This window comes from Cyprinodon tularosa, unplaced genomic scaffold, assembly GCF_016077235.1.
Source record: "Cyprinodon tularosa strain WSP-4 unplaced genomic scaffold, ASM1607723v1 ctg207, whole genome shotgun sequence".
Lineage (NCBI taxonomy): Eukaryota > Metazoa > Chordata > Actinopteri > Cyprinodontiformes > Cyprinodontidae > Cyprinodon > Cyprinodon tularosa.
Genome location: NW_024038767.1, coordinates 935,666 through 950,316, shown reverse-complemented (window position 1 = coordinate 950,316; position 14,651 = coordinate 935,666). Strand labels below are relative to the sequence as shown.

General features: G+C 42.1%; 1 protein-coding gene across 2 annotated transcripts in view; it reads right to left on the bottom strand.

Annotated features, from left to right (window-relative positions):
* Nucleotides 1–14,651, bottom strand: part of slc8a3 (solute carrier family 8 member 3) — a 189,668-nt gene that overhangs the window by 45,593 nt on the left and 129,424 nt on the right. For both annotated transcript variants that reach the window (XM_038285110.1, XM_038285109.1), the window contains exon 3: nucleotides 14,479–14,585. In XM_038285110.1, coding sequence (XP_038141038.1) covers nucleotides 14,479–14,585 — 107 coding nt within the window. The remainder of the gene's footprint in view (nucleotides 1–14,478; nucleotides 14,586–14,651) is intronic.

Below are 14,651 nucleotides of genomic sequence, written 5' to 3'. Positions count from 1 at the left end.
TCCATCCATCATCCATCCATCATCCATCCATCCATCACCCATCAATCATCCATCCATCACCCATCCATCCATCCATCCATCCATCCATCATCCATCCATCCATCATCCATCCATCCATCCATCCATCATCCATCCATCCATCCATCCATCCATCCATCCATCATCCATCACCCATCCATCCATCCATCCATCCATCATCCATCCATCCATCCATCCATCATCCATCCATCCATCCATCCATCCATAATCCATCCATCCATCCATCATCCATCCATCCATCATCCATCCATCCATCCATCCATCCATCCATCCATCCATCATCCATCCATCCATCCATCATCCATCCATCCATCATCCATCATCCATCCATCCATCCATCCATCCATCATCCATCCATCATCCATCCATCATCCATCCATCCATCATCCATCCATCCATCATCCATCCATCATCCATCCATCCATGTGTAGTATAACCTGGACAGGTCGCCAGTCCATCTCCATAAATCTAATTTTGCTTTTTGCTTTGGAGCTTTATTCTGATGTACATTTATTTTTCTTTGAGCTAAAGGTCAAGATAATGGCTGCATTATTCCTCTTTTTCCCTTTTTCTGATAAGGTCAGTTAGTCTGGTTGAAAAAAAAAAGGTTTACCACATGAAGTGATCAAACGTTTTATTAATTTTGTTTATTCTTGCTTGATATTAAGATTTATGTGGTGCTCAGAAAAATGTGAATGTGTAGAAATGTAAATAGAATGTTATCTGCTGTCATCCTTTAATATACGCCCATTTAGTATGAAATAACTGGTTGAGATTGTATTGTAACTAATATTGTTTGCATAATGTCAAATGAACCTATAAACTCGCCGTTGAGTGTTTTCAATCAATATAACAATGTAAATAGGGCCATTTTCTACATGATGCACCTTATTGTAAAGTATCCAAGGCACGCAATCTTAAAATCCATTTGTGCTTGTGTCTTTTCTTTGTCTTCAAAATTAATATGTCTCACTGCTCATTTGGAGATAATGAATCCATGTGTGAAAGCAGACTGCAAGAAAGGAGTTAGCCAGGCTCGAACAATAGCATGTGAAGTGCCCTTAGATGCCGTGAGAGCTCCCTCTGAGAAAGGCGGCCGACGGGTGGCACATTTCCCAACAGCAGGCGTGATTTGAATGGAAAGTGGCAGTGGGAGATGGATTACCACTGGGAGAAGTCAGGGAGGGGATTTAAATCCTGCAACTGCGCATGCACACACACACTGACACATGCATATAATAAACTATGACGTCCATCACTGCAAAAAATATAAATCTCAATAAGTAATTTTTTCTTAAAATAAGTGTGTTTTTCCTTGATTTGAGGAGGTAAGTAAGACACTTTGCCAATGGAACAAGACAATTTCCTTTTAAAATAAGAAAAAACTATTTTATCGTCTTATTTCAAGTAAATATTATCTAACTATCTTATTTTAAGAGTGAAAATACTCATTCCATTGGCAAATCATCTTATTTACCTGCTCAAATTAAGGCTAAATATACTTAATTTAAGCCATTTTTTACTTATTTCTGGATTGTTTTTGCAGTGTTTAATTTACCCAAACATACGCTGCAAAACGACACGTACCTCCTCCTCAATGGAGGTATAGTTACGCACATAATGGAAGAAAAAGATTGAAACAATAAGACGAAACCCTATTAATCGGTCTGTATGTATAGTTTTTGCTCTAATCTTTAAAGGCCTAGAAATGTTTTAATTCCCACTTTGCTGTTTTTATCATCTAGCTCTTCAGGAATCCCCTTGGTCGCATAAAAGCACTAAGAATATGTTATTTTCACAGCCCTGGCTAATACAGGGGTTGGACAATGAAACTGAAACACCTGGTTTTAGACCCCAATAATTTATTAGTATGGTGTAGGGCCTCCTTTTGCGGCCAATACAGCGTCAATTCGTCTTGGGAGTGACATATACAAGTCCTGCACAGTGGTCAGAGGGATTTTAAGCCATTCTTCTTGCAGGATAATGGCCAGGTCACGACGTGATGCTGGTAAAGGAAAATGTTTCCTGACTCGCTCCTCCAAAACACCCCAAAGTGGCTCAATAATATTTAGATCTGGTGACTGTGCAGGCCATGGGAGATGTTCAACTTTACTTTCATGTTCATTAAACCAATCTTTCACCAGTCTTGCTGTGGGTATTGATGCCCATCTAGCACAAGTATGGGGCCAAGGGAATGCCATGATATGACAGCCCTAACCATCACTGATCCACCCCCATGCTTCCCTCTGGGCATGCAACAGTCTGGGTGGTGCACTTCTTTGGGACTTCTCCACACCGTAACTCTCCCGAATGTGGAGAAAACAGTAAAGGTGGATTCAGCTGAGAACAATACATGTTTCACGTTGTCCACAGCCCAAGATTTGCCCTCTTTGCACCATTGAAACCGACCTTTTGGCATTGGCACGAGTGACCAAAGGTTTGGCTATAGCCGTGTATATTGACCCTGTGGAGCTCCCGATGGACAGTTTTGGTGGAAACAGGAGAGTTGAGGTGCACATTTAATGCTGCCATGATTTGGGCAGCCGTGGTTTTATGTTTTTTGGATACAATCCGGGTTAGCACCCGAATATCCCTTTCAGACAGCTTCCTCTTGCGTCCAAAGTTAAGCCTGTTGGATGTGGTTTGTCCTTCTTGGTGGTATGCTGACATTACCCTGGATACCGTGGCTCTAGATACATCACAAAGACTTGCTGTCTTGGTCACAGATGTGCCAGCAAGACGTGCACCAACAATTTGTCCTCTTTTGAACTCTGGTATGTCACCCATAATGTTGTGTGCATTGCAAACTGTGCTCTTACCCTGCTAATTGGACCTTCACACTCTGTTCTTATTGGTTCAATGTGCAATTAATGAAGATTGCCCACCAGACTGTTCCAATTTAGCCATGAAACCTCCCACACTTAAATGAGAGGTGTTTCAGTTTCATTGTTCAACCTCTGTATAGTTTGTGTTACTTTTCAAATGACCAAAATAAAAACATTATGACTCACATCAGAATCAAAAATCTGCAAAATCCCCAAATAAATCCTTAGATTTTACATGAAAAGACTATAGAACTCAGACAAGGTCCATTTATTTAGATAACCTAAAAGTATTTATAATCCAAGACAAACATTTTTTCACAATAACTTGTTCAGATCTTTTTTTATTTTTTTTTCCAATCAATGGATGCATCATGATAAAAATAGTTAATAAGCTTACACTGAAAATAACACCTGTCATAAAAGACTGTGTGGAAGACGGTTAACCATGTCCAGTAACACAAAGGTGCAAAAGACAGATTTAGATCTGGACTTCAAAACATCATTGTATGCATCTCTATTTGCCTTTGCTTTGGCTACTGGATTAAAGTTGAAGCAGAATTGTAGTAGCTGTTATAACCACCTCACTGAAGGTGCTAATAGTATTGACCACTTCAATATAAGTTAGAGAAGGGCATTGCTAGAGCTGGCAGTAAACATCTCCAGACTGACAGGTCAGGGTGACTGCTGCCTTGATTGCTTTCATTACTCACACATTGTCCAAAGTCAGATCTGCCAGCCTGGGATTCACATCTGCCACAATCTGCTCTCAACATATCAACTCATGAAGAAATCAGGAAAAGTTGCACAGATTGATGTAACTGACAGCAATAAATTCCACATTAAAGTGCTGAAAGAAGATCGAATAATTATTTTTTACTGTTTTTCATTGGGATCATCTCTCTACAGAAATAGTCTGTATGTAAATAGTAGTTAAAGTGGTCGTATTGACAAATAGCCTTCTGATCTAAGACAACTGGAGTGAAGCTATTTACGATGAAATAAACTACAGTCTAAGAGATTATTCATCCTTTCTGCCTCTCCACTTTGGCTTTAATAAGGAGAAAAACAAGCCCAATCAGCTACAGATCGCGGGTTTTCAACAACAATTTAATTGCTACATTATATTGAAAAACTATAAAACCATTATATCATTCATTATTTGCAATAAAGCCATAACAGCAACAAAACAATGTTCCCGCAAAACCTAATAAACCGTCTCCTGTTTCCTCTAATGTGGGATCAAAGTGATTTCATCTGCAAAGAGACATTCATAAAACATGAGCTGCACGAGAAGAGCTTTTTCATTACACCCCTCATCATATATAGTTTAAACATTCATTACCGAAATCAAACATTAATTACCCTCTGCATTTACAAAATAAGTAGACATATCTTTTATAATTCTCTGCAAACATTGTCTGCACTTTCATTAGTTGCACAGCAGTTTGTTCTGCCTCTACAGTCGAAATGAGTAACAATTTAATCATTCAGTAAAATAAACATGGGTGGAAATTACAGTTGGGACAGGAAGGTCTGACTCTGAATAAGAGAGATGTCCCCCAAGGAAATTATAATGAGCAGGAATAGTATTTGTGCTAATTACAAAGAGAAAACAATGTAGGCGTTACAAAACTTTGAGAAATTTGGATCACATCCTGATTCCCTGAATCGTTAGGGTCTGCATAACAAGCTGCTGCTGCTGCTCTGTTTGATAAATCCAAGAGGTGGTTTGATCAAAATGAAGCTCATAGTAAAACCTACTCTTAGAAAACCTGTTAAGAATTTTGTTCTTCTCTGCTCAAAATTTAAGCCTTTTTTAAAAAGGAAACCTTCATCAAAAAGAACCGGTCATGGGAAGTTCTGAAATATTGTTTTGAGGCTACAGACTGGGATGCACTGGGCTAATTTAGAGACCACTAAAACCATGACCTCATGTGTAACTGACTATATAAACCATTGCAGCTAACGCCGTCCCAGATCACCACGGATCTAAAGGAACAACTAAAGGAGGGAGACAGGAAATCATGGAGAAGCATAAGGAACATAGTTAACGTCAAGAGTAGAAACAGCAAGGATGCTTTGTGTGTTTTTTTTTTAAATCTTAGCCAAATCCGATGATGCTGCTTTCTGTACTTCCTGCTTCCAGCTGTTTCTCTCTAGAAATCAGGAGAAGAGGCAGCTGGAGAGACTCAAACGGAGTCAGGCTCCAGGTCCAAACGCTGTCATCAATTCTAAGCATCCTCTTCAAAACACTGTTATACAAAAACCATGTCTTCAATCAGAGGCTTGTTGTACAACCCCTCTCGCACCTTGACGATTTAGCCGGCGTATTTGCCACATTTTTCGTACGTCACTTATGCATTGGATAAGTTATGGGTCAGTTTTGGATAAGTTATGAGCATGCTGCAGCACGCTGAAACATGTCGACGTATGGCAAGTACGTCGAGAAATGTTGCTTAAAATACTCCAGCGTATGCTCATAAATGCGGCATAAGTCAGGGGGGAGTGACGGCCTAATGGGAATTGCCCTTAGTATCCAGAGGTTCTGAGTTCGAGCCCCACTCCCACACACTGCCACACTGGGTCCCTGAGCAAGACCCTTAACCCGACACTGCTCCTCGGTTGCCGCACAATGACGGCCCACTGATCCCCAAGGCAATGGGTTAAATGCAGATGTGAATTTCTCCAGTATGAAATTAATAAAGTTCAGTTATTATTATTTTTCAAGTTCCAGGTCAGTTATCTGATCGTTGACATAAGTTCAGCGTTAGTTCCTCATCAGTCGCGGTGTCTAGCTTATCCTAAACCTCTGAGTAACTTGTTCATAACTTCTGCGTAACTTATCCAGAACTTCTCTCCAATGCCTATCAACGTATCTGACGTGTTCCAGACGAGTGCTGAACGTGTTTCTAACTTCCAGCTACTGTTTAATGGCGTATTGGCAGCGTTTTGGTATAAAAAAGGGTTTACAGGAGGAGTTCTCCTCCAGACTTCATCCCATCACAGGGTGAGCGAGAAAGTGAGTGTGATGGATCCGCCCTGTGTTCACGCCCACCACCATGATCAACAAACTTTCATGCAGACATGATGCTCAATCTGCTGTGATTGCAAACCCCTCTTTCTTTCTTTTTCCTTTTTCTTTTTATTCATCTATTTATTCTTTCTGATCATTTCTTTCCTTTCTGATAACAGCATCTACCACAATCTTTTCAGTTACATCTTTTTATTCTACTTGGAGATCAAACTGGATTGTGTATCTTCTTACGAAACAATCTATAAATAGATACAACAATAACATTAAAGATAAAAGCATATGTAAAACTGTACTGGGTTTGGAATAGAATTAGCATTGCAGAGCTAATTAAGGCATGCAGTGATATGAAAAAGTTCCGAGTCTGGAGGTATCGGGAATATAAGGACAGTTTCTTAGTTTTTCCTTCCACCAAAATGAAATTACTTAATATATTTCCGTTTTTGGGTTTAAAATTTCAAATCTATGCGTTGTTTTGATTTCTGGAATCAGAGAACGGATAATGAGTCCATGGGTAACCTGGGAGCGATGTGTCTGCAAGATCAACTCAACAACAAAAATCAAACATTCAGCTCCAAATAAAACAGTATAAACCTACAGTTTGTCCTGATTGTGTTTTCTTAGTCCCTTTAGAGTATAAAATTATTTTTTCAATAGTTTCCAATCAGCAGATATAGACGTTGTTTTGCACAATTTGTCAGCAGAAGCTGTTTATGCTTCCATCAAGTTGCAGAGGAATCTGAATGCTTCTGCAGCTTTAGCTCCTGCTTCAGTGAACACCAATGTTCATATTGTATTCTGAGCACTCCTCCTGTCTTATTCCCTTTGGCATTGAATATTTGTAAGCACAATTTTACACTTGATCTGGAGTTTTCCTCTTTCTTTTCTAACCTCCACTTGGTGTTGCCAACTCTCTTTGCTCCACTGGTTTCTCCGTAGACATAATTCATGTCTACGACTGTCTTCCTTGTTTACTCATTAAACACAAACATTAAATATAAAGTTGTGAGATCCTATATAAACAGAGTGACCTGCTGAATTTAGAATATGTAAAGTAACAGCATGTGAATAAGTCCCTGCGACTACAAAATGATTTAAGGATTAAATGATTAAAGAGCTGTCAGTTCCTCTAGCTTTGTTTAATGCAGTTGCTAATTTTGCTACAGATTTCTCCAATTGGATAAATGTTGTTAACATGATCTGCAAGCTAAGCAGCCCCTTTATAATTCATTAGCTTCTAATCATTTGTGGCTATCTCTATAAAAGTTTTATTTAATGAAGGTGTATTTAAACATAACAGCTGTTTGGTGAGAGTAACTCTAGCGTTTGAGTTTGATCCCACATTAAAGGAGTTTTGCTTTGCATCTGCCTGCTCTATTAGTCTGATCAGTTCTGGACTGTTTCCTGGATTCAACTGACTTTCCGAACCTGGACTGTTTTCCTGACCACGGCTTGGATTCCCTCATCGGCTCTCTGATGGTCCAGTTTATAAAATTTTCACGTCTTGGTTGTGGTTTAGAGGACCCAAATGCAGAGGCAGAGAGGCTGAGGTGATTTCTTGTGCTACCTTCACACCGGACGCAGCAAAAGCACTAAAATCGCGTCTGCTGCTTCATTTTTGCTGCTTGTACCAGTGAGTTCTGACGCGCGGCTGAAGCAGCTTTGCTGCTCTGGCTCCGCGGTGCAAAAGTGTGGCTGACGCGCGTTGGGCGGAGCTTCACTATCCTTTCTCTGCCTTGCAGCTATATTTGCTGTGATCAGTGGGAATAAAGTAGTTTTAATATGTTTTTAAGTGAGAAAATACACCTAAAACTTAATCATTGCAGTCAGTTCATCCAGATTACAATCCTGCCTTCCAATATTATTTCTGTCGGAGCCGCTCAGACCCCCACATACCAGCGGTGCGCCGACAGAAGGAATCCCTTCAACAGCAGCCTCTGGCCGGGTCGCCTCCACGCGGTTCACCGCGGCGGCTGGTAGGTGTTTTTCATCTAAATAATCCGATCTGCAGGCAGCAGGATAATAAAAGCGAACATATTCTGCCGGCAGATTTCTACATTTTAAGTTTATTTATGCGTCAATAAACTGTTTCAGAGGAGTGATCATAGCGCTCTGATCATCAGCGCTGTGTCTCTCTCCCTGCCAGCTCCCAGATCAGCTTCTCTGATTGGTTGACGCGGCGCGTCGAGCAGCAAAAATTCCAACTAAAAATGTAACACAGACCAGAACCATGGAGACATCACGCACAAGGAGCCAGGGAGAGACAAGGTGAGAAGACAACAGCAACGACAGGACCAGCAGCAACAAGGAACCAACAAAGAGTGACAGCAGAGGGAGAGTATAAATAGCTGACTGAGACAAAGGCAGGGCTAACGAGCTGATAAGGAGCAGGTGTGAGAGGAGACAACGAGGAAGCCAAGGGGAAAGGAACACACTAGAAGGCAACAGAGGACAACAACAGAAAAACCTGAGAACTACAATAAATCTAGAAACTACAACAAAATAGGAATTAAACCAATAAAACTAGAAAACAAGGAGCAAAGTAAAGTAAACAGAACCAAGACCATGACAGAACTTGGTTCTGTTACGTTTGGATTTCCCCTTCTGGACACAGCTGCTCCCGGGCGTCGGTTGGCATCAGCTCCGCTCATCACACAGAGCTCCAGGGGCGGCGTCCTCTGCAAGCGGAGGAAAATCACCTTCCCGGATTACTCACGTCCCTCTGGGATCGGACTGAACTCTGACCCAGAGGATCCGGGTTATCCGCTCCAGCTGACGAGCAGCCGCACGCAGTTAATTAATAAAGACTGTTAGAACTCATCCAGATCCATCTGTTTGAATATTGGGTCCAAGGTTTCGAGCTTGACAAACACTAGGTAGTTAGTCCCCAAAAAGCAATGGAATTGTTTTTTTTTCTGGCTAAAAACACACCAAACCGATCTATCTAAAGATAAACAAGAGAACAAATCTACAACTAATGTGACTCAGTACATTTTGCATGGATTGGGTCCTTGACTTCTAGACCAGGAATTCACTTCCTTAACCTTCAACCGTATCTTTCAGAGATAGGAAAGGATGATGCTGATAAAATGATCTTTTATTACAGTATGTATACTATACATCATATAAATCATACAACCAAATCATATTAATCTGCCCTCTGTTATGCAGGAACCATGTATGTTAAAATATAGTTTAAAGTGCGCATGGGTCTGTGTTACATGCGCCAACAGATGCCGCGTTATGCTTTATCTCAAAATTTGCAACTGCAAAGAATGCCACTACTGTACTAGTTCAGGCTGAGCATTAAAGGTGTGTGATTATCAAAATAGACAAAAAAGCCTGTTATTTTATATTAAACATATAACCAAAAACACACAATTACCAAGCCAAACAAATAGTTTTGCTGCGGCTTCTGTTGCTAACACAATTAATTTATCAGCAGCTCCATCTAGATTATGTTTCATGTTCCAATAGATGGACGTCTTGTCACAATCTATTTTATTTAGTTAGAATATTATTACATGGTGAGAATACATGGAAGCATTTGAGTTGCCGGTTTCAATCAACGCTTTAGAATGTGTCTGAAACTGAAAGGTGTGAAAAAGCAGGATAGCAAATAATTCTGTACAGCAAACTTACAGTATGTTGTGTTTGTGAGTAAATATAAGGTAACTTTTACCTCATGGTTACTCAAAACTGTATGTTTCATCGTACATTTATTACCTACAAATAGTTCTTTCAGAGCAGTATTTTAAAAAAAGAGAGGAAAAAAGGAAACGGCACACAAAGCCTCGTTTTCCTTTCCCTTGGAGACGAAACCCTGACCACTGGTATGTATCCCGCGCAGCTTCAGCTGACGTTACCTATTTATGTCCCACACTCTGTCTGAACAGAAATCACTTAGCTTACTCCTCCTTTACACCTTTACTGTCTCCCACATTCCAACTCAGCAGCGTTCTTATAATAACTATCTGCTGGACTAAAGGTGTAAATAATAGGAACATTAAATCCTGGGGCTTTTAGTAGAAAAGGGGCTTTTGATAAATGTGCTGTATTCCCCTTTCAAAGTTTACATCAGTAAACAGGATGCTCCTTGACGTCTATCTGTTTTACGAGACCTGTAGGAAATGTTTTTTTTTTAGTTATGGTCAGTGTTTGTTGCTTTTACTCGTACTCGTACTCGTCGTCTCCCGCTTTATCCGGAACCGGGTCGCGGGGGCAGCAGACTAAGCAGAGACTCCCAGACTTCCCTCTCCACAGACACCTCCCCCAGCTCTGCTGGGGGAAGCCCTAGGCGCTCCCAGGCCAGCCGAGAGACGTAGTCTCTCCAGCGTGTCCTGGGCCGTCCCCTGGGCCTCCTCCCAGTGGGACGTGCCTGGAACACCTCCCGAGGGAGGCGTCCAGGGGGCATCCGAAGAAGATGTCCGAGCCACCTCAACTGACTCCTCTCGATGTGGAGGAGAACCGGCTCTACACTGAGCCTCTCCCGAATGACCGAGCTCCTCACCCTATCTCTAAGGGTGAGGAGGTCATTTGACTGTATGATCTGGTTGAACTGTAAAGTGCCTTGAGATGACATGTGTTGTGAATTTGGCGCTATATAAATAAACTGAATTGAATTGAATTAAGGGAGAGCCCAGCCACCCTGCGGAGAAAGCTCATTTCAGCCACTTGTATCCGGGATCTCGTTCTTTCGGTCATGATCCAGATTTCATGACCATAGGTGAAGGTAGGAACGTAGACCGAACGGTAAATTGAGAGCTTTGCCTTTTCGCTCAGCTCTCTCTTCACCACGACAGACCGGTGCAGCGTCCGCATTATTGCAGCAGCCGCACCGATCCGTCTATCGATCTCCCGCTCCATTCTTCCCTCACTCGTGAACAGGACCCCAAGATACTTGAACTCCTCCACTTGAGGCAGGGACTCTCCTCCAACCTGAAGGGGACAAGCCACCTTTTTCCGGTCGAGAACCATGGCCTCGGACTTGGAGGAGCTGATTCTCATCCCGGCCGCTTCACACTCGGCTGCGAACCGCCCCAGCGCACGCTGTAGGTCTTGGCAGGAGGGAGCCAGCAGAACTACATCATCCGCAAAAAGCAGGGATGAGATCCGCTGGTCCCCGAACCCGACCCCCTCCGGTCCTTGGCTGCGCCTAGAAATCCTGTCCATAAAAGTTATGAACAGGACCGGTGACAGAGGGCAGCCCTGTCGGAGTCCAACATGCACCGGGAACAGGTCCGACTTAATGCCGGCAATGCGAACCAGACTCCTGCTCCGATTGTACAGAGAACGGATGGCCCCTAATAAAGGGCCCCCGACTCCATACTCCTGGAGCACCCCCCACAGGGCAGCACGAGGGACACGGTCGAATGCCTTCTCCAAGTCCACAAAACACATGTGGACTGGTTGGGCAAACTCCCAAGAACCCTCAAGCACCCTGCAGAGGGTGTAGAGCTGGTCCACTGTTCCACTGTTACTATTGCTTTTAATTGTCCCAAACTGAAATAACAAAGACAGTTTAGCATGTAGGACATGTAAACGTGGTAAATGCTTGCTCCCTCTGCTCCACTGCCAATGAGGTCTGAGCGGTTACATCTGCTGCAGCTCTAATTACTGGGAGTTGCTGCATCTGGGAGCAGCTAAATATTCCTGACTCTCCCAGTGGGTAACCAGCAGAAACCTGAAAGCTGTTAGTTGGACTAGACCAACCTGCCATTATGGTAGAATCTCCTGATCTCCAACTGTCTGGTTTCTGTTTCCTCCTGCTTGCGTTGCCCCTGTCGGACGCCCTTGTTAGCTTCAGACCTCTGGACACCTAGATGCCTAGACTCACCAGCGATTCTGTTTGCTTCTACCTGCATCTCGATTGTTATATCGAATTTTGAACGATTCAAGCCTGAACCTCAGATCTTCCTCCTGCCTCTGTTCCTCTGGTTAGTGTGTCTCATGTTTCAGATTATCTCGTCTTGATTTCAGATTTCCCTCTCCGCTAGCCATTATGGAAACCTCTGCCCTGTGGACTGCTTCTCTGTGCATGACCCTCGAACTGTCTGCGACTCCCCCCGCTAGCTTTAGCCCTCCCTGTATAGCACCATTAGGATTTGGATCAGTCATCAGTGATCCAAATCATCCTAAAAGAGCCACAGGGGTCAATCATCAGAGCCTGTGCTTCCTCCTGGCTTCTGGGATGGTTAGTGGCTTTCATTCAGTGCACCTTTAACACCTGCGTTGTTCTCGGTCACTAACTCTGTTCAACCTCCCTACAGGGATTCCAGTTCCAGTCAGTTCCTGTGACACCAGCTTACTTTGGAATGAATTCTTTGACGCTTTATTCTTGTGTCGCCTGAATTATCAGGTCTCCAGATTCTGTCCAGGCATTACAACCTGGCCCTACATGAAAATGCAATAACTCAAATTAATTTAAGTGTTTATGATAAAGAAATAATCAGTTGTGCAAAGAATAATTAAGTAGAGCAAATAGCAAGTCCACATTTCCTGAAACAGAGAGACCCAAGCCATCAAACTAGTACTACCACCATGTTTGAACGCTGGAACTATATTCTTTATTGAACCGCTAAGATTGTTTAAAACCCCCGGTATGTAGATCTCTCCCTTTGTAAATTCAGTGCAAAAGGGCCAAGATGCTTTTGCAGGGTTCTTCTTCAACTAAAAGCCTTAAGCCGGGCATACACTGTGCAATTTTTTCAATTGTTGAACGCAGCTACAGCTCACATTGTATGATGAAAAGGCAGGGTTTCATCGTACAGTGAGTTCACAGCTCACAATGAATGTTATCACGCTGTGCATCACAACGCTCTGATGCAATCTACCTGCTCACATGTACGTCCAAAAACCATGGCGGACTCAGCTCCACGCAGAGATGGCGCTACTCTGACTCGTCTATCCGGAAGCCAAACTAGTAGAAGAGGAATAAGAAGCTCACTAGAAAGAAAAGTGCTGCCTTTGCAATTTGGGCAATTTTGTGCTGAAAGCCTTAAAAAGAAAAGGCGACGACGTATTTGGACAAAGACCAACCTATTCTCATTATGAGTGCGTATGAAATCGTACAAAAAGTTATGCACTGTAATTTCGTACGTTTTGGACGTTTTTTTCGTCGTATGCGCATGCGCATCTTACGCACCATTCAAGAACATAGAATATAAATTACAATTAGCCCTAACCCTAACCCTAAGATATAAAACAGCAAGCAATGTAGTTAGAGACATGAATAAGTGATGATTGCACTGTTTTTCCCATTTTTACGTCCGTCCGCGGATCTGCTTTTTTTTTCTGTCTGCCAGCGCATGCGCACTGATGTGGTTTTTTGAGGAAAAACGTCCAAAAACGTACAAAATAGTGTGCATAACTTTTTGTACGATTTCATACGCACTCATAATGAGAATATGTTGCAAAGACATGGCTGAGCAAACGTGGCTACTACGGTCTGTCAGTTTTACAGAAAGTACTCCATTTTACTTGCACCCCCGCCATGCTTCTGTGTTTTCATCTGAGAGGAAGAAGAAGAATTCTTGTTTTGCATGCCAACTGAGCGATGAACATGTTTGATTTTCTCCTGACCTCACGATTCCTGATCGGGAGGCGGTCGTGAGAGGCTTATCGCCCCTCGTTACCCCCTGTACACTAGATGATGCCCGACGCACGATCAGGCTGAAAGTCGGCCCGGTCGAAAAATTCTCGCACGACTGGAAAGTCAGCCCAAAAAGTGCAAAAAATCGTACAGTGTAAGCCCGGATTTAAAAATGGCTGTGCACTAATTATATCAGGGATTTTTCTGTCATACATTTTTAAACCATCTGTTGCTGTTAAAAGCGTTATACATCCTTATAAGCTTTTTTAAATAAACATAGTTCTGTCATTTGAGATGGGTGTAGCTTTTTCCCCTAAATAAATAAAACTATAGGTAAACACTCTATTTTTCATTCCCTAAAATGGTCTTTAATATTATACCAGGGGATTTAAAATTACTTAAGTTTATTTGAAGTTCTAATGTATTCACAAAAAAGCAAAAAATCTGTGACGGAGCAAAATATTGAGCTGAACTTTTCTTTGTTTGTTAAATGAGTATATTTGGGTTATAATCTCTAACCTGACAAAAGTCTTAGTTTGAGGAGTTTGGTGAATAATTTCCCTCATTGCAAATTTAAACCAATAATCCCTTTTCAGGGGAAACCATTCAAAGTAGGTCTCTGAAGCTGAAAATAACTCATGCCTTTAAGTAACGCCTTCCTATATATTTGGTTCTTGCTCCTTTGCATACATAAAGGTGACATCTAGACAATCTTTTCTTTTTTATGCAGATGCTAATGGCGTCTGGGGAGTCTTTCATACAGAAGAAAATGATGTGATTCTACTGCAGGTTTCTGATTTGATATGAAAGAACTGAGTTCTGAAAGGAAAGTCAGAGTTCCACTGAATCAGAAGGAGCAGGGCAGAAAAATGGAAACGAGATGAAGGTTTAGGTAAAGCGGGGACAGAAATTAGACAAAGAAGTGCTGCAGAAGTGCAGAAGAAAGTAAAAGTGGGAGAGCGAGAATGAGAGAAAGAAGTTCAGTACCGCACCTTTCTGCAGACTCATGTCTACCATGCGAGGCTCAGCCAGCTCCAGGAAGAAGTTCTTGTTTTTCTCATACTCTTCATCATCAATAATTTTCACGTGAACAAATTTGCTGCAAGAGGGAGAAACAACAAAGGACGGGGTTGTGAAAGGAAATGGACAGAAAGAGACAGATAAG